The sequence below is a fragment of the Coregonus clupeaformis genome, chromosome 7 (assembly GCF_020615455.1).
Source record: "Coregonus clupeaformis isolate EN_2021a chromosome 7, ASM2061545v1, whole genome shotgun sequence".
Classification (NCBI taxonomy): Eukaryota; Metazoa; Chordata; class Actinopteri; order Salmoniformes; family Salmonidae; genus Coregonus; species Coregonus clupeaformis.
Window position 1 is genome coordinate 52,648,050 of NC_059198.1, and position 17,902 is coordinate 52,665,951.

General features: G+C 45.2%; 1 protein-coding gene across 1 annotated transcript in view; it reads left to right on the forward strand.

The window, feature by feature from the left end:
• LOC121556447 (mitogen-activated protein kinase kinase kinase 3-like) overlaps window positions 1-17,902 on the forward strand; it is a 184,291-nt gene that overhangs the window by 76,921 nt on the left and 89,468 nt on the right. Inside the window, exons 6-10 of the mRNA XM_045221430.1 lie at window positions 648-752; window positions 10,861-10,975; window positions 11,762-11,895; window positions 13,228-13,301; window positions 17,226-17,290. Coding sequence (XP_045077365.1) covers window positions 648-752; window positions 10,861-10,975; window positions 11,762-11,895; window positions 13,228-13,301; window positions 17,226-17,290 — 493 coding nt within the window. The remainder of the gene's footprint in view (window positions 1-647; window positions 753-10,860; window positions 10,976-11,761; window positions 11,896-13,227; window positions 13,302-17,225; window positions 17,291-17,902) is intronic.

The window sequence follows — 17,902 nt, forward strand, 5'->3', positions numbered from 1 at the left end:
CACTGCTGAGCAAAAAGAACATTAAGGCTCGTCTCATTTTTTGCCAGAAAATATCTTGATGATCCCCAAGACCTTTGGGAAAATACTCTGTGGACTGACGAGACAAAAGTTGAACTTTTTGGAAGGTGTGTGTCCCATTACATCTGGCGTAAAAGTAACACCGCATTTCAGAAAAAGAACATCATACCAACAGTAAAATATGGTGGTGGTAGTGTGATGGTCTGGGCCTGTTTTGCTGCTTCAGGACCTGGAATACTTTTCACTTTTTCACACAGGGCCATGTGGGTTTGGATTTTGTTTTCCCTTAATAATAACAACCTTCATTTCAAAACTGCATTTTGTGTTTATTTGTGTTATCTTTGACTAATATTTTAATTTGTTTGATGATCTGAAACATTTAAGTGTGACAAATAAGAAATCAGGAAGGGGGAAAACACTTTTTCACACCTCTGTATCTATGTTGATTGGCTTCCACCAGCTGTTATAGCCTCAGTGTTCTCTGCATGTATGAGTGTGTGTTTAGAAACAACTAGTGCTGCTGAAAGTATCTCGTCTCTGACTTAATAACTGTAAGTATCTTGTCTCAGACGTAATGACTGTAAGTGACTCTGGATAAGACTAAATGTAATGTAAACGTCTCCCTGCAGCGGCTGGTTCCTCTAAAGAGCCAGGAGGATGTTGACAGAGCGGTGCTCAACGTGGGCTCTACCAGCCTGCTCAGACTACTGCTGAAAACACCCACCAACAACCCTGTGAGTCCACAGACACACAGACACACAGACACACAGACACACAGACACACAGACACACAGACACACAGACACACACACACACACAGACACACACAGACACACACAGACACACACACACACACACAGACACACACACACACACACACACACACACACAGACACACACACAGACACACACACACACACACAGACAGCACACACACACACACACACACACACACACACACAGACAGAGACACACAGACACAGACACACAGACACACACACACAGACAGACACACAGACACACACACACACGCCTCTCAACATCCCTCCACTCTCCCTTTCCTCCACCGCCTCTCAACATCCCTCCACTCTCCCTTTCCTCCACTGACACCGCCTCTCAACATCCCTCCACTCTCCCTTTCCTCCACAGACCGCCTCTCAACATCCCTCCTCTCTCCCTTTCCTCCACTGACACCGCCTCTCAACATCCCTCCGCTCTCCCTTTCCTCCACTGACACCGCCTCTCAACATCCCTCCGCTCTCCCTTTCCTCCACTGACACCGCCTCTCAACATCCCTCCTCTCTCCCTTTCCTCCACTGACACCGCCTCTCAACTCCCCTCCGCTCTCCCTTTCCTCCACTGACACCGCCTCTCAACATCCCTCCGCTCTCCCTTTCCTCCACTGACACCGCCTCTCAACATCCCTCCTCTCTCCCTTTCCTCCACCGCCTCTCAACATCCCTCCTCTCTCCCTTTCCTCCACTGCCTCTCAACATCCCTCCTCTCTCCCTTTCCTCCACTGCCTCTCAACATCCCTCCTCTCTCCCTTTCCTCCACTGACACCGCCTCTCAACATCCCTCCGCTCTCCCTTTCCTCCACTGACACCGCCTCTCAACATCCCTCCTCTCTCCCTTTCCTCCACTGACACCGCCTCTCAACATCCCTCCTCTCTCCCTTTCCTCCACTGACACCGCCTCTCAACTCCCCTCCTCTCTCCCTTTCCTCCACTGACACCGCCTCTCAACATCCCTCCTCTCTCCCTTTCCTCCACTGACACCGCCTCTCAACATCCCTCCACTCTCCCTTTCCTCCACTGCCTCTCAACATCCCTCCTCTCTCCCTTTCCTCCACTGACACCGCCTCTCAACATCCCTCCTCTCTCCCTTTCCTCCACTGCCTCTCAACATCCCTCCTCTCTCCCTTTCCTCCACTGACACCGCCTCTCAACATCCCTCCTCTCTCCCTTTCCTCCACTGACACCGCCTCTCAACATCCCTCCGCTCTCCCTTTCCTCCACTGCCTCTCAACAGCCCTCCTCTCTCCCTTTCCTCCACTGACACCGCCTCTCAACATCCCTCCACTCTCCCTTTCCTCCACCGCCTCTCAACATCCCTCCTCTCTCCCTTTCCTCCACTGACACCGCCTCTCAACATCCCTCCTCTCTCCCTTTCCTCCACTGACACCGCCTCTCAACATCCCTCCTCTCTCCCTTTCCTCCACTGACACCGCCTCTCAACATCCCTCCTCTCTCCCTTTCCTCCACTGACACCGCCTCTCAACATCCCTCCTCTCTCCCTTTCCTCCACTGACACCGACCAAAAAGGGACACCGTCTTCCAGCTGATGGCGAAACTCGAGTCTCACCGCATTATTTCTGCCTCGTGCACAAATTCATGTTGTTATATTAAAAAAGACCCAAGCCGCTAATAACAACAACTCAAGCCTATAGATACACTTTCCTACTCATTCATTACTGCTGCAGTGCTTGTTGTAGCGCTGAGTGGAAATAGGAAGAACGTGCATTTTACGGCATATAAAAGTGTTGAATACAAAGTGTTGACAGCGCTGAGTAAGAACTTAAACATGAACTCACTCATTAAAAACAGTCTCTCTCTAGTCACGGTTTTAAACGTTTTGAAATCTCAGTATCAACTTTGCTGTAGCTTTCTTTTACAATGTTACTGCAGGTCATCTGAGCCATCCGATTGGCCAGCGGTGGGCCTATAGTGCACTTGCTTTGCCCGCCGGGAAGGCAGAGTTTGTAATATAGTGCTACTGACTAATCATTATATTTCCATGATTCCAACAGTTCAATAAACTAGACCTAGATTTGTTTGTCCATATCATGATGTGTGGCAACAGTGTGGACATGATAATAAAAGTGCAGAAATTGATGAAAATGATAACGTATGGATGTATGGCTGACGAGCAACCAGATGCTGCACTTGACACATTTTATGAAATTACTTATTCCAGTTACTAATAAGCATGCACCCATTAAGAAAATGACTGTAAAAACTGTTAAATCCCCATGGATTGATGAGGAATTAAAAAATGGTATGGTTGAGAGGGATAAGGCAAAATAAATGGCAAATAGGTCTGGCTGCACAACCGATTGGCAAACGTATTGCAAATTGAGAAATCATGTGACTAAACTGAATAAAAAGAAGAAACTACACTATGAAACAAAGATAAATGACATAAAGAATGATGGTAAAAAGTTTTGGAGCACGTTAAATTAAATTTTGGGCAAAAAGGCAAACTCTGCTCCATCATTCATTGAATCAGATGGCTCATTCATCACAAAACCCACTGATATTGCCAACTACTTTAATCAATCAATCAATTTTATTTTATATAGCCCTTCTTACATCAGCTAATATCTCGAAGTGCTGTACAGAAACCCAGCCTAAAACCCCAAACAGCTAGTAATGCAGGTGTAGAAGCACGGTGGCTAGGAAAAACTCCCTAGAAAGGCGAAAACCTAGGAAGAAACCTAGAGAGGAACCAGGCTATGAGGGGTGGCCAGTCCTCTTCTGGCTGTGCCGGGTGAAGATTATAACAGAACCATGCCAAGATGTTCAAAAATGTTCATAAGTGACAAGCATGGTCAAATAATAATCAGGAATAAATCTCAGTTGGCTTTTCATAGCCGATCATTAAGAGTTGAAAACAGCAGGTCTGGGACAGGTAGGGGTTCCATAACCGCAGGCAGAACAGTTGAAACTGGAATAGCAGCAAGGCCAGGCGGACTGGGGACAGCAAGGTGTCATCATGCCCGGTAGTCCTGACGTATGGTCCTAGGGCTCAGGTTCTCAGAGAGAAAGAGAGAACGAGAGAATTAGAGAGAGCATACTTAAATTCACACAGGACACTGGATAAGACAGGAGAAGTACTCCAGGTATAACCAACTAACCCCAGCCCCCCGACACATAAACTACTGCAGCATAAATACTGGAGGCTGAGACAGGAGCGGTCCGGAGACACTGTGGCCCCATCCGAAGAAACCCCGGACAGGGCCAAACAGGAAGGATATAACCCCACCCACTCTGCCAAAGCACAGCCCCCGCACCACTAGAGGGATATCCTCAACCACCAACTTACAATCCTGAGACAAGGCCGAGTATAGCCCACAGAGGTCTCCACCACAGCACAAACCAAGGGGGCGCCAACCCAGACAGGAAGATCACGTCAGTAACTCAACCCACTCAAGTGACGCACCCCTCCCAGGGACGGCATGAAAGAGCACCAGCAAGCCAGTGACTCAGCCCCTGCAACAGGGTTAGAGGCAGAGAACCCCAGTGGAGAGGGGAACCGGCCCGGCAGAGACAGCAAGGGCTGTTCGTTGCTCCAGAGCCTTTCCGTTCACCTTCACACTCCTGGGCCAGACTACACTCAATCATATGACCTACTGAAGAGATAAGTCTTCAGTAAAGACTTAAAGGTTGAGACCGAGTCTGCGTCTCTCACATGGGTAGGCAGACTGTTCCATAAAAATGGAGATCTATAGGAGAAAGCCCTGCCTCCCGCTGTTTGCTTAGAAATTCTAGGGACAATTAGGAGGCCTGCGTCTTGTGACCGTAGCGTACGTATTGGTATGTACGGCAGGACCAACTCGGAAAGATAGGTAGGAGCAAGCCCATGTAACGCTTTATAGGTTAACAGTAAAACCTTGAAATCAGCCCTTGCCTTAACAGGAAGCCAGTGTAGGGAAGCTAGCACTGGAGTAATATGATCAAATTTCTTGGTTCTAGTCAGGATTCTAGCAGCCGTATTTAGCACTAACTGAAGTTTATTTAGTGCTTTATCCGGGTAGCCGGAAAATAGAGCATTGCAGTAGTCTAACCTAGAAGTAACAAATGCATGGATTAATTTTTCTGCATCATTTTTGGACAGAAAATTTCTGATTTTTGCAATGTTACGTAGATGGAAAAAAGCTGTCCTTGAAACAGTCTTGATATGTTCGTCAAAAGAGAGATCAGGGTCAAGAGTAACGCCGAGGTCCTTCACAGTTTTATTTGAGACGACTTTACAACCATCAAGATGAATTGTCAGATTTAACAGAAGATCTCTTTGTTTCTTGGGACCTAGAACAAGCATCTCTGTTTTGTCCGAGTTTAAAAGTAAAAAGTTTTCAGCCATCCACTTCCTTATGTCTGAAACACAGGCTTCTAGCGAGGGCAATTTTGGGGCTTCACCATGTTTCATTGAAATGTACAGCTGTGTGTCATCCGCATAGCAGTGAAAGTTAACATTATGTTTTCGAATAACATCCCCAAGAGGTAAAATATATAGTGAAAACAATAGTGGTCCTAAAACGGAACCTTGAGGAACACCGAAATGTACAGTTGATTTGTCGGAGGACAGACCATTCACAGAGACAAACTGATATCTTTCCGACAGGTAAGATCTAAACCAGGCCAGAACTTGTCCGTGTAGACCAATTTGGGTTTCCAGTCTCTCCAAAAGAATGTGGTGATCGATGGTGTCAAAGGCAGCACTAAGGTCTAGTAGCACGAGGACAGATGCAGAGCCTCGGTCTGACGCCATTAAAAGGTCATTTACCACCTTCACAAGTGCAGTCTCAGTGCTATGATGGGGTCTAAAACCAGACTGAAGCATTTCGTATACATTGTTTGTCTTCAGAAAGGCAGTGAGTTGCTGCGCAACAGCTTTTTCTAAAATTTTTGAGAGGAATGGAAGATTCGATATAGGCCGATAGTTTTTTATATTTTCCGGGTCAAGGTTTGGCTTTTTCAAGAGAGGCTTTATCACTGCCACTTTTAGTGAGTTTGGTACACATCCGGTGGATAGAGAGCTGTTTATTATGTTCAACATAGGAGGGCCAAGCACAGGAAGCAGCTCCTTCAGCAGTTTAGTAGGAATAGGATCCAGTATGCAGCTTGAAGGTTTAGAGGCCATGATTATTTTCATCATTGTGTCAAGAGATATAGTACTAAAACACTTAAGTGTCTCTCCCGATCCCAGGCCCTCGCAGAGCTGTGCAGATCCAGGACAGCTAAGCCCTGGAGGAATACGCAGATTCAAAGAGGAGTCCATAATTTGCTTTCTAATGGTCATGATCTTTTCCTCAAAGAAGTTCATGAATTTATTACTGCTGAAGTGAAAGCCATCCTCTCTTGGGGAATGCTGCTTTTTAGTTAGCTTTGCAACAGTATCAAAAAGAAATTTTGGATTGTTCTTATTTTCCTCGATTAAGTTGGAAAAGTAGGATGATCGAGCAGCAGTGAGGGCTCTTCGGTACTGCACGGTACTGTCTTTCCAAGCTAGTCGGAAGACTTCCAGTTTGGTGTGGCGCCATTTCCGTTCCAATTTCCTGGAAGCTTGCTTCAAAGCTCGGGTATTTTCTGTATACCAGGGAGCTAGTTTCTTATGACAAATGTTTTTCGTTTTTAGGGGTGCAACTGCATCTAGGGTATTGCGCAAGGTTAAATTGAGTTCCTCAGTTAAGTGGTTAACTGATTTTTGTCCTCTGACGTCCTTGGGTAGGCAGAAGGAGTCTGGAAGGGCATCAAGGAATTTTTGTGTTGTCTGAGAATTTATAGCACAACTTTTGATGCTCCTTGGTTGGGGTCTGAGCAGATTATTTGTTGCGATTGCAAACGTAATAAAATGGTGGTCCGATAGTCCAGGATTTTGTGGAAAAACATTAAGATCTACAACATTTATTCCATGGGACAAAACTAGGTCCAGAGTATGACTGTGGCAGTGAGTAGGTCCAGAGACATGTTGGACAAAACCCACTGAGTCGATGAGGCTCCGAAAGACTTTTGGAGTGGGTCTGTGGACTTCTCCATGTGAATATTAAAATCACCAAAAATTAGAATATGATCTGCTATGACTACAAGGTCTGATAGGAATTCAGGAAACTCAGAGAGGAACGCTGTATATGGCCCAGGAGGCCTGTAAACAGTAGCTATAAAAAGTGATTGAGTAGGCTGCATAGATTTCATGACTAGAAGCTCAAAAGATGAAAACGCCATTTTTTTTTTTGTAAATTGAAATGTGCTATTGTAAATGTTAGCAACACCTCCGCCTTTGCGGGATGCACGGGGAATATGGTCACTAGTGTAACCAGGAGGTGAGGCCTCATTTAACACAGCAAATTCATCAGGCTTAAGCCATGTTTCAGTCAGGCCAATCACATCAAGATTATGATCAGTGATTAGTTCATTGACTATGACTGCCTTTGAAGTGAGGGATCTAACATTAAGTAACCCTATTTTGAGATGTGAGGTATCACGATCTCTTTCAATAATGGCAGGAATGGAGGAGGTCTTTATCCTAATAAGATTGCTAGGGTGAACACCGCCATGTTTAGTTTTGCCCAACCTAGGTCGAGGCACAGACACAGTCTCAATGGGTATGGCTGAGCTGACTACACTGACTATGCTATTGGCAGACTCCACTAAGCTGGCAGGTTGGCTAACAGCCTGCTGCCTGGCCTGCACCCTATTTCACTGTGGGGCTAGAGGAGTTAGAGCCCTATCTATGTTGGTAGATAAGAGGAGAGCACCCCTCCAGCTAGGATGGAGTCCGTCACTCCTCAGCAGGTCAGGCTTGGTCCTGTTTGTGGGTGAGTCCCAGAAAGAGGGCCAATTATCCACAAATGTTATCTTTTGGGAGGGGCAGAAAACAGTTTTCAACCAGCGATTGAGTGCTGAGACTCTGCTGTAGAGCTCGTCACTTCCCCTAACTGGGAGGGGGCCAGAGACAATTACTCGATGCCGACACATCTTTCTAGCTGATTTACAAGCTGAAGCTATGTTGCACTTGGTGACCTCTGACTGTTTCATCCTAACATCGTTGGTGCCGACGTGGATAACAATATCTCTATACTCTCTACACTCGCCAGTTTTAGCTTTAGCCAGCACCATCTTTAGATTAGCCTTAACGTCGGTAGCCCTGCCCCTGGTAAACAGTGTATGATCGCTGGGTGATTCGTTTTAAGTCTAATACTGCGGGTAATGGAGTCGCCAATGACTAGGGTTTTCAATTTGTCAGAGCTAATGGTGGGAGCCTTCGGCGTCTCAGACCCCGTAACGGGAGGAGTAGAGACAAGAGAAGACTCAGACTCAGACTCCGACTCGCTACATAATGGGGAAAACCGGTTGAAGGTTTCTGTCGGCTGAATGAGCGACACCGGTTGAGCATTCCAACAGTATTTCCCTCCAGAAGCCATGAGAAAGTTGTCCGGCTGCGGGGACTGTGCGGGGGATTTATACTAACGTTACTGTCTGTACTTACTGGTGGCACAGACGCTGTTTCTTCCTTTCCTACACTGAAATTACCCTTGCCTAACGATTGCGTCTGAAGCTGGGCTTGTAGCACAGCTATTCTCGCCGTAAGGCGATCGTTCTCCTGTATATTATGAGTACAGCGACTGCAATTAGAAGACATCATGTTAATGTTACTACTTAGCTTCGGCTGTTGAAGATGTTGACGAACCATGTCCAGATAAAGCGTCCGGAGTGAAAAAAGTTGAATAAGGGAAAAAAGTTGCGATGGAAAAAAGGAAAATAAAGTAAAATTGGCAGCTAAAACGCACAGGAAAATGACTCTTCTGTCTCGGGATAAAACGTCCGGGGTGAAAAAAAGTTTAACGAAAAAGATGAGTGAGGACAAAACTAAAAAGTTGGTAAATTTGTTGAACACAGAGATTGATTAAATGTTTATTAAAAGTAAAACGTGAATAGTTTGGCAGGTAGCCAAGTAGCAACAAACAGCACAGCAGCACGGAGACAATGCGGAAGCGAGACGGCAACATTAGCAAACTTAGGCATGACATACCAGCAACAAACGCTGTCACTACACATCCAAGTATATCAGACCAAATTATGAAAGAGAAGCATTGTAATTTTGAATTCCGTAAAGTGAGTGTGGAAGAGGTGAAAAAAATATTATTGTCGATCAACAATCACAAACCACCGGGGTCTGACAACTTGGATGGAAAATTACTGAGGATAATAGCGGACGATATTGCCACTCCTATTTGCCACATCTTCAATTTAAGCCTACTAGAAAGTGTGTGCCCTCAGGCCTGGAGGGAAACTAAAGTCATTATCCTACCAAAGAATAGTAAAGCCCCCTTTACTGGCTCAAACAGCCAACCAATCAGCCTGTTACCAACCTTTAGTAAACATTTGGAAAATATTGTGTTTGACCAGATACAATGCTATTTTACTGTAATCAAATTGACAACAGACTTTCAGCACGCTTGTAGGGAAGGACATTCAACAAGCACAGCACTTACACCAGTTACTGATGATTTGCTGAGAGAAATTGATGATAAAAAGATTGTGGGGGCTGTTTTGTTAGACTTCAGTGTGACTTTGACATTATCGATCATAGTCTGCTGCTGGAAAAGCATATGTGTTATGGCTTTACACCCCCTGCTATATTGTGGATAAAGAGTTACCTGTCTAACAGAACACAGAGGGTGTTCTTTAATGGAAGCCTCTCCAACAAAATCCAGGTAGAAACAGGAATTCCCCAGGGCAGCTGTCTAGGCCCATTACCTTTTTCCATCTTTACTAATGACCTGCCACTGGCTCTGAGTAAAGCTAGTGTCTATGTATACTGATGACTCAACACTATACACGTCAGCTACTACAGCGACTGAAATGACTGCAACACTTAACAAAGAGCTGGAGTTAGTTTCAGAATGGGTGGCAAGGAATAAGTTAGTCCTAAATATTTCAAAAACTAGAAGCATTGTATTTGGAACAAATCATTTACTAAACCCTAAACCTCAACTAAATCTTGTAATGAATAATGTGGAAATTGAGCAAGTTGAGGTGACTAAACTGCTTGGAGTAACCCTGGATTGTAAACTGTCATGGTCAAAACATATTGCTACAACAGTAGCTAAGATGGGGAGAAGTCTGTCCATAATAAAGCGCTGCTCTGCCTTCTTAACAGCACTATCAACAAGGCAGGTCATACAGGCCCTAGTTTTGTCGCACCTGGACTACTGTTCAGTCGTGTGGTCAGGTGCCACAAAGAGGGACTTAGGAAAATTGCAATTGGCTCAGAACAGGGCAGCACGGCTGGACCTTGGATGTACACAGAGAGCTAACATGAATAATATGCATGTCAATCTCTCCTGGCTCAAAGTGGAGGAGAGATTGACTTCATCACTGCTTGTGTTTGTGAGAAGTATTGACATGTTGAATCCAACGAGCTGTCTGTTTGAACGACTGGCACACAGCTCAGACACCCATGCATACCCCACAAGACATGCCACCAGAGGTCTCTTCACAGTCCCCAAGTCCAGAACAGACTATGGGAGGCACACAGTACTACATAGAGCCATGACTACATGGAACTCTATTCCACATCAGGTAACTGATGCAAGCAGTAAAATTAGATTTTAAAAATACAGATAAAAATATACCTTATGGAACAGCGGGGACTGTGAAGCAACACAAACATAGACATAGACACATGTATACAAACACACAATAACATACACACTATACACACACGTACACATGGATTTTGTGTTATAGATATGTGGTAGTAGTGGCTTGAGGGCACACACTTAATATGTTGTGAAATCTGTTATGAATGTATTGTAATGTTTTTAAAATATATAACTGCCTTAATTTTGCTGGACCCCAGGAAGAGTAGCTGCTGTCTTTTGCAGGAACTAATGAGGATCCATATTAAACCCCAGGAAGAGTAGCTGCTGCCTTGGCAGGATCTAATGGGGATCGATAATAAATACAAATACTGTGTGATGAAATCTGCTCCTGACATCAGTCACTTCCTTAGTTGTCCTTCTTCACTTCCTCTCCCATCCACGTGCTGTGTGTCTAGTTCCTACAGGTGGGCAGCAGGGACAAACAGAGCGAGATGAGGTCGTCCCGTTCTCTAGGGGATCTGAAGGGTTGTATACTCAAGAGCTCAGAGAGGGTCCGCAAACACTCCACAGGTTAGTCAACGCACACACACACACACGCACGCACACGCGCACACACACACACACCTCGCACTACCCTGCTCTGTACAGTTTCAGTGCCAAGCAAAACGTCATTACAGATCTATCAAAACGTCATTACAGATCTATCAAAACGTCATTACAGATCTATCAAAACGTCATTACAGATCTATCAAAACGTCATTACAGCTCTATCAAAACGTCATTACAGATCTATCAAAACGTCATTACAGATCTATCAAAATGTCATTACACTCAATTTCTATGACTTCCTTTACTCACATCCACATGAATGAAAAGAGAGCGTGAAAGAGTTTAATTGACATCAAGCTTTCTTTTGCCTAGATGTGAAATCACCTGAGAGCTTGTCAATCATAATGGCTTGTCTCTGTTAATGTACACAGTGTTAGTGAACTCAGTGTTAATGTAGTGTTAATGAACTCATTGTTAATGTATGATTACTACAAATGATGCAGACATACAGAACAAAGCAAGGACAAGTACCTGTTCTCATACTAATCTAGAAGAGAAATCCTCCTTTAGGATTTAAAGTGCTGAACCATGAATAACACAATGTCTTCTGGCCTATATCACCACTATCCTCCGCCTCCATCATCTCTCTCACATCCTCTCCCTGACACTTTACCCCTTCTCTCTCGCTCTCTCTCCTCCTCCATTCCCACTCTTTTCTCTATTCCTCTCTCTCTTTTCCAACCCCCTATCTCTTCTCCTGTCTCTCTTCTTCTTCATCCTTCTCTCCCCCCCCCCCTCCTCCACCAGGTTCCCTCCATACAGGTCGTAGGTCGCCCCCTCCAGGCTCGGTCCCAGAGGAGCAGCAGCAGATCGCCAGGCACGGCTCCTACACCTCTATTCACACTGAGGGAGAGTTTATACCTGAGGGCCTGGACCAGAAGGTAAGATAGAACATAGTAGTCTCTGTCTCTGTTGCTGAGGGAGAGTTTATACCTGAGGGCCTGGACCAGAAGGTAAGAGAGAACATAGTAGTCTCTGTCTCTGTTGCTGAGGGAGAGTTTATACCTGAGGGACCAGAAGGTAAGAAACACAGTACTCTCACTCCCTCGCGAGCTGCCCAGTGACGCGAGCCTACCAGACAAGCTAAATACCTTCTATGCTCACTTTGAGGAAAGCAACACTTAACCATGCGTGAGAGCACCAGCTATTCCGGATGACTATTTGATCACGCTCTCCGTAGCCGATGTGAGTAAGACTTTTAAGCAGGTCAACATTCACAAGGACGCAGGGCCAGACAGACAGATTACCAGGGTGCCTACTCAGAGCATGCGCTGACCAGCTGGCAAGTCTCTTCACTGACCTGTTCAACCTCTCCCTGACCCTGTCTGTAGTACCTACATGTTTCAAGCAGACCACCATAGTCCCTGTGCCAAAGAACCCCAAATGTGTCTGTTCCCTCGTACATCTCTGTCTCAGTCAAATGTGTCTGTTCCCTCGTACATCTCTGTCTCAGTCAAATGTGTCTGTTCCCTCGTACATCTCTGTCTCAGTCAAATGTGTCTGTTCCCTCGTACATCTTTGTCTCAGTCAGATGTATGTTCCCTCGTACGTCTCTGTCTCAGTCAAATGTGTCTGTTCCCTCGTACATCTCTGTCTCAGTCAGATGTCTGTTCCCTCGTACGTCTCTGTCTCAGTCAGATGTCTGTTCCCTCGTACATCTCTGTCTCAGTCAAATGTGTCTGTTCCCTCGTACATCTCTGTCTCAGTCAAATGTGTCTGTTCCCTCGTACATCTCGGTCTCAGTCAAATGTCTGTTCCCTCGTACGTCTCTGTCTCAGTCAGATGTCTGTTCCCTCGTACATCTCTGTCTCAGTCAAATGTGTCTGTTCCCTCGTACATCTCTGTCTCAGTCAAATGTGTCTGTTCCCTCGTACATCTCTGTCTCAGTCAAATGTGTCTGTTCCCTCGTACATCTCTGTCTCAGTCAAAATGTGTCTGTTCCCTCGTACATCTCTGTCTCAGTCAAAATGTGTCTGTTCCCTCGTACATCTCTGTCTCAGTCAAAATGTGTCTGTTCCCTCGTACATCTCTGTCTCAGTCAAAATGTGTCTGTTCCCTCGTACATCTCTGTCTCAGTCAAAATGTGTCTGTTCCCTCGTACATCTCTGTCTCAGTCAAAATGTGTCTGTTCTCTCGTACGTCTCTGTCTCAGTCAGATGTGTCTGAGTGGCATGGTAAGGCTAGTAATGTGATTATTCTGTTGTGTTCTTCAGTTGCTGGAGCCCTTTGGGAGTGCAGACAACGCTCTGTCTAGCAGCTGTCAATCAATAGACCAAGCATTGGACAGGTGAGACACTGTTACTGCTGTGCGATATGAAACATCTGTGATGTGTATTTGCTCCTATATTTATATATATATATATTACACTACCATTCAAAAGTTTGGGGTCACTTAGAAATGTCCTTGTTTTCGAAAGAAAAAAATAATAAAATGTGTCCATTAAAATAACATCAAATTGATCAGAAATACAGTGTAGACATTGTTAATGTTGTAAATGGCTATTGTAGCTGGAAACGGCTGATTTTTTATGGAATATCTACATAGGCGTACAGAGGCCCATTATCAGCAACCATCAGTCCTGTGTTCCAATGGCACGTTGTGTTTGCTAATCCAAGTTTATCATTTTAAAAGGCTAATTGATCATTAGAAAACCCTTATGCAATTATGTTAGCATAGCTGAAAACTGTCTTGCTGATTAAAGAAGCAATACAACTGGCCTTCTTGAGACTAGTTGAGTATCTGGAGCATCAGCAACTTTGGGTTCGATTACAGGCTCAAAATGGCCAGAAACGAATAACTTTCTTCTGAAACTCGTCAGTCTTTTCTTGTTCTGAGAAATTAAGGTTATTCCATGCGAGAAATTGCCAAGAAACTGAAGATCTCGTACAACGCTGTGTACTACTCCCTTCACAGAACAGCGCAAACTGTCTCTAACCAGAATAGAAAGAGGAGTGGGAGGCCCCGGTGCACAACTGAGCAAGAGGACAAATACATTAGTGTCTAGTTTGAGAAACAGATGCCTCACAGGTCCTGAACTGGCAGCTTCATTAAATAGTACCCGCAAAACACCAGTCTCAATGTCAACAGTGAAGAAGCGACTCCGGGATGCTGACCTTCTAGGCAGAGTTGCAAAGAAAAAGCCATATCTCAGACTGGCCAATAAAAAGAAAATATTATTATGGGCAGTCTGAGATATGGCTTTTACCCAATGGGTATAGATACAGCTTTAGAACAAAGTTCTACAGTATTAGTAAAAATGTGATTGATACATTTACATTTTAGTCATTTAGCAGACATGTGGATGATCTTGTTCCTGTAGTGTTTGTAAACACTGGTAGGTTGATTATTGACCTGAACCAGATTACATTCACTGGTTACTGTGAGAAGCTTCCTCTTGAGTGGACAGCTTGATGAAAAGCAGTCAATTTTCAGGTTTCCAAGAAAGTAGACCTCTCTGTTTACATCACATACACTATCAAGCATTTCACACATATTATTTAGATACTGACTGTTAGCACTTGGTGGACTATAGCAACACCCCTAAAGAAAAGGCTTTAGATGTGCCAAGTGAACCTGCAACCACAACACTTCAATAACACTTGAAATAAGATATTCTCGAAGCATTACAGGGATATGGCTCTGAATATATACAGCAACACCTCCCCCATAAGCATTCCTGTCTCTTCTATAGATGTTATATCCTTTATATTGCTATATCATCAAACTTATATAAGTGACTCTCAGAAATGGCTAATATATGAATGTTATCTGATGTTAGCAAGTTATTGATTTCATTAACCTTATTTCTAAGGTACATATATTAATATGGGCTATTTTCATTCCTTTCCTGGGTAGCTTATCAGAGATAGACATAATATGGAAAAGAGCAAACAAAGCAGGAGAAAATAATATACATTCAGCAGTCCATTAATCAGTTGGTGTGTGTAAGTGTGTGTGTGTGTGTGTGCTGTGGGGTTGAAGCTATGAACCCATAGGCTTGGCTCTCTCATCCCTTCCAGCCTGTTTGGAGGGAGGATGGACAATGAGCCTGTCATAGCGGATGTAAGCAATGTCCCCACGCGCTCTGGCAGCTTTCATGGCAGGGATCAGTTCTTTACTCTTCTGGTGCACAGCTTCAGGATAGTCCTCGTTGAGGAAGATATACGTTCCTCTCTAGTTATTGGCTCTTTCAAGAACAGCTACCTTGTCCTTGAACCTCAGGAACTTGACCACTATCGGGCCTGTCACCTGGGCCAGTGGTGGTGGGTTTTCCAGTCCTGTGGGCCCGCTCAACCTCAATCTTCCTGTGGTCCATCTTCAATGGCTAACCACGTCGCGGGCTGCGTTCAAGCCCTCAAGAAAACCCTGCTATCTTGATAGGCAGCTAGCTAGCAGCTAGGCTAGCTACTACGCCAAATAGCTCCTCAGACCCAGCCTTGGTCGGCAGGATCACTGGACAGTGAGTAGCAGTCCCAGCAACTGATGCCAACTGCGTCGCGGGATCCAAACTCAAAAGTTAGCTACCTACTAAGAAACTTTCCAATACACTTTCAAAACAACAAACCGAGCTCACCCTCGTGCCGCGTTCAACAGAAAGTGACAATGAATGGGCGGGGGAATGCTTAGCAGGACCATTAGATTAGTGAGAGAGTGAGTGAGTTGCGGTGTGGTCAGCATGTCAGGGGTGACGACGGATGTTCAGGTTGAATACCTGAAGAGAATTCCTGATGTTGTTGAGAGAGGGGGAGAACGCAAGACCGGGAAACTGCTCTACCTACACCAGTGTTATCTAGACTGTGGACTGGGGAACAATGACAGGAAGCCTTCCAGTGGGCGCCATGTCAACCTGGGTCTCCCCTGCTGGGTCTCCCCTGCCCTGACGGGCCGCCCCCAGGTGGTGAAGGTAGGAAATAACACTTCCACTTCGCTGATCCTCAACACTGGGGCCCCACAAAGGTGCGTGCTCAGACCCCTCCTGTACTCCCTGTTCACCCATGACTGCGTGGCCACGCACACCTCCAACTCAATCATCAAGTTTGCAGACGACACAACAGTCATTAAACTCTGTAACTGTTTTAATGTCACCATTGGCCTCATGGTGAAATCCCTGAGCAGTTTCCTTCCTCTTCGGTAACTGAGTTAGGAAGGATGCCTGTATCTTTGTAGTGACTGGGTGTATTGATACACCATCCAAAGTCTAATTAATAACTTCACCATGCTCAAAGGGATAGTCAATGTCTACTCAGTTTTATTTTTACCCATCTACCAATCGGTGCCCTTCTTTGCGACGCATTCGAAAACCTCCCTGGTCTTTGTGGTTGAATCTGTGTTTGAAATTCAGTGCTCGACTGAGGGACCTTACAGATACTTGTATGTGTGGGGTACAGAGATGAGGTAGTCATTCAAAAATCATGTTAAACACTGTTATTGCACACAGAGTGGGTACATGCAACGTATTATGTGACTTGTTAAGTGAATACTTTTCATTTTTAATTAATTAAAAAAATGTCTAAAAATATAATTCCACTTTGACATTATGGGGTATTTTGTGTAGGCTGGTGACAAACAAATTCTCAATTTAATCCATTTTAAATTCAGGATGTAAAAAAAACAATGTGGAAAAAGTCAAGGGGTGTGAATACATTCTGATTTTTAAAATATTCAACAAAAGTGGAATTTGAAATGATTTAAATGCTTTCTGAATATAGTAGCAATCAAATGATAAACAACTTAGTATACGATTTCACCTTTCTTTAAAGTATGAAATAAATATGATCATACTTAGTGACAGTACAAAATTGGCACCATTTCATATAACTGATGACAGAAAATGTTTTGCCCAGCGCAGAACTGGACAGTTTTTGTGTTTTGAGAACATATATTTTGTGATGTCCCCACAATGTTCCCACCAGACTGTTCCCGCTACCTTATGAAACATTCTGGGAACCTTTTAAAGAACAGATGACAAGTGTTCTAGGAATGTTCTTGCAACATCAGGTGAATGTGTTATACAAACATTCTAGAATCATCAGCACTACAGTTTTTTTGTCATGAGAACCTTTGCTGCGACGTAATGAATGTTCTGGGAACTTTCATATACCTCATTTTGGTTTGCTGGGTAGAGAACAGGGAATTACTGCAGACTAAAATAACCCAACTTTTCTCTCTCTCTCTCCCTCTCATTTCTTTCTCTACTCTCTTTTTTCTCAGCCCTACTTTTTCCCAGAACAACCGAGACAACGACTATCTGAGCCTCAACCATGAAGGACACAGAGGTATGGGTTTATACTGTATGTATTGCTTCTTACCTTCTTACCTGTAAATTCAGATTATATTACCACCTCCCCCTGTCTCCCCTCTACCTCCCCCCTGTCTCCCCTCTACCTCCCCCCTGTCTCCCCTCTACCTCCCCCCGTCTCCCCTCTACCTCCCCCCTGTCTCCCCTCTACCTCCCCCTGTCTCCCCTCTACCTCCCCTGTCTCCCCTCTACCTCCCCCGTCTCCCCTCTACCTCCCCCTGTCTCCCCTCTACCTCCCCCTGTCTCCCCTCTACCTCCCCCTGTCTCCCCTCTACCTCCCCCCCGTCTCCCCTCTACCTCCCCCTGTCTCCCCTCTACCTCCCCGTCTCCCCTCTACCTCCCCCCTGTCTCCCCTCTACCTCCCCCCTGTCTCCCCTCTACCTCCCCCTGTCTCCCCTCTACCTCCCCGTCTCCCCTCTACCTCCCCCGTCTCCCCTCTACCTCCCCGTCTCCCCTCTACCTCCCCCTGTCTCCCCTCTACCTCCCCCTGTCTCCCCTCTACCTCCCCCTGTCTCCCCTCTACCTCCCCCTGTCTCCCCTCTACCTCCCCCTGTCTCCCCTCTACCTCCCCCGTCTCCCCTCTACCTCC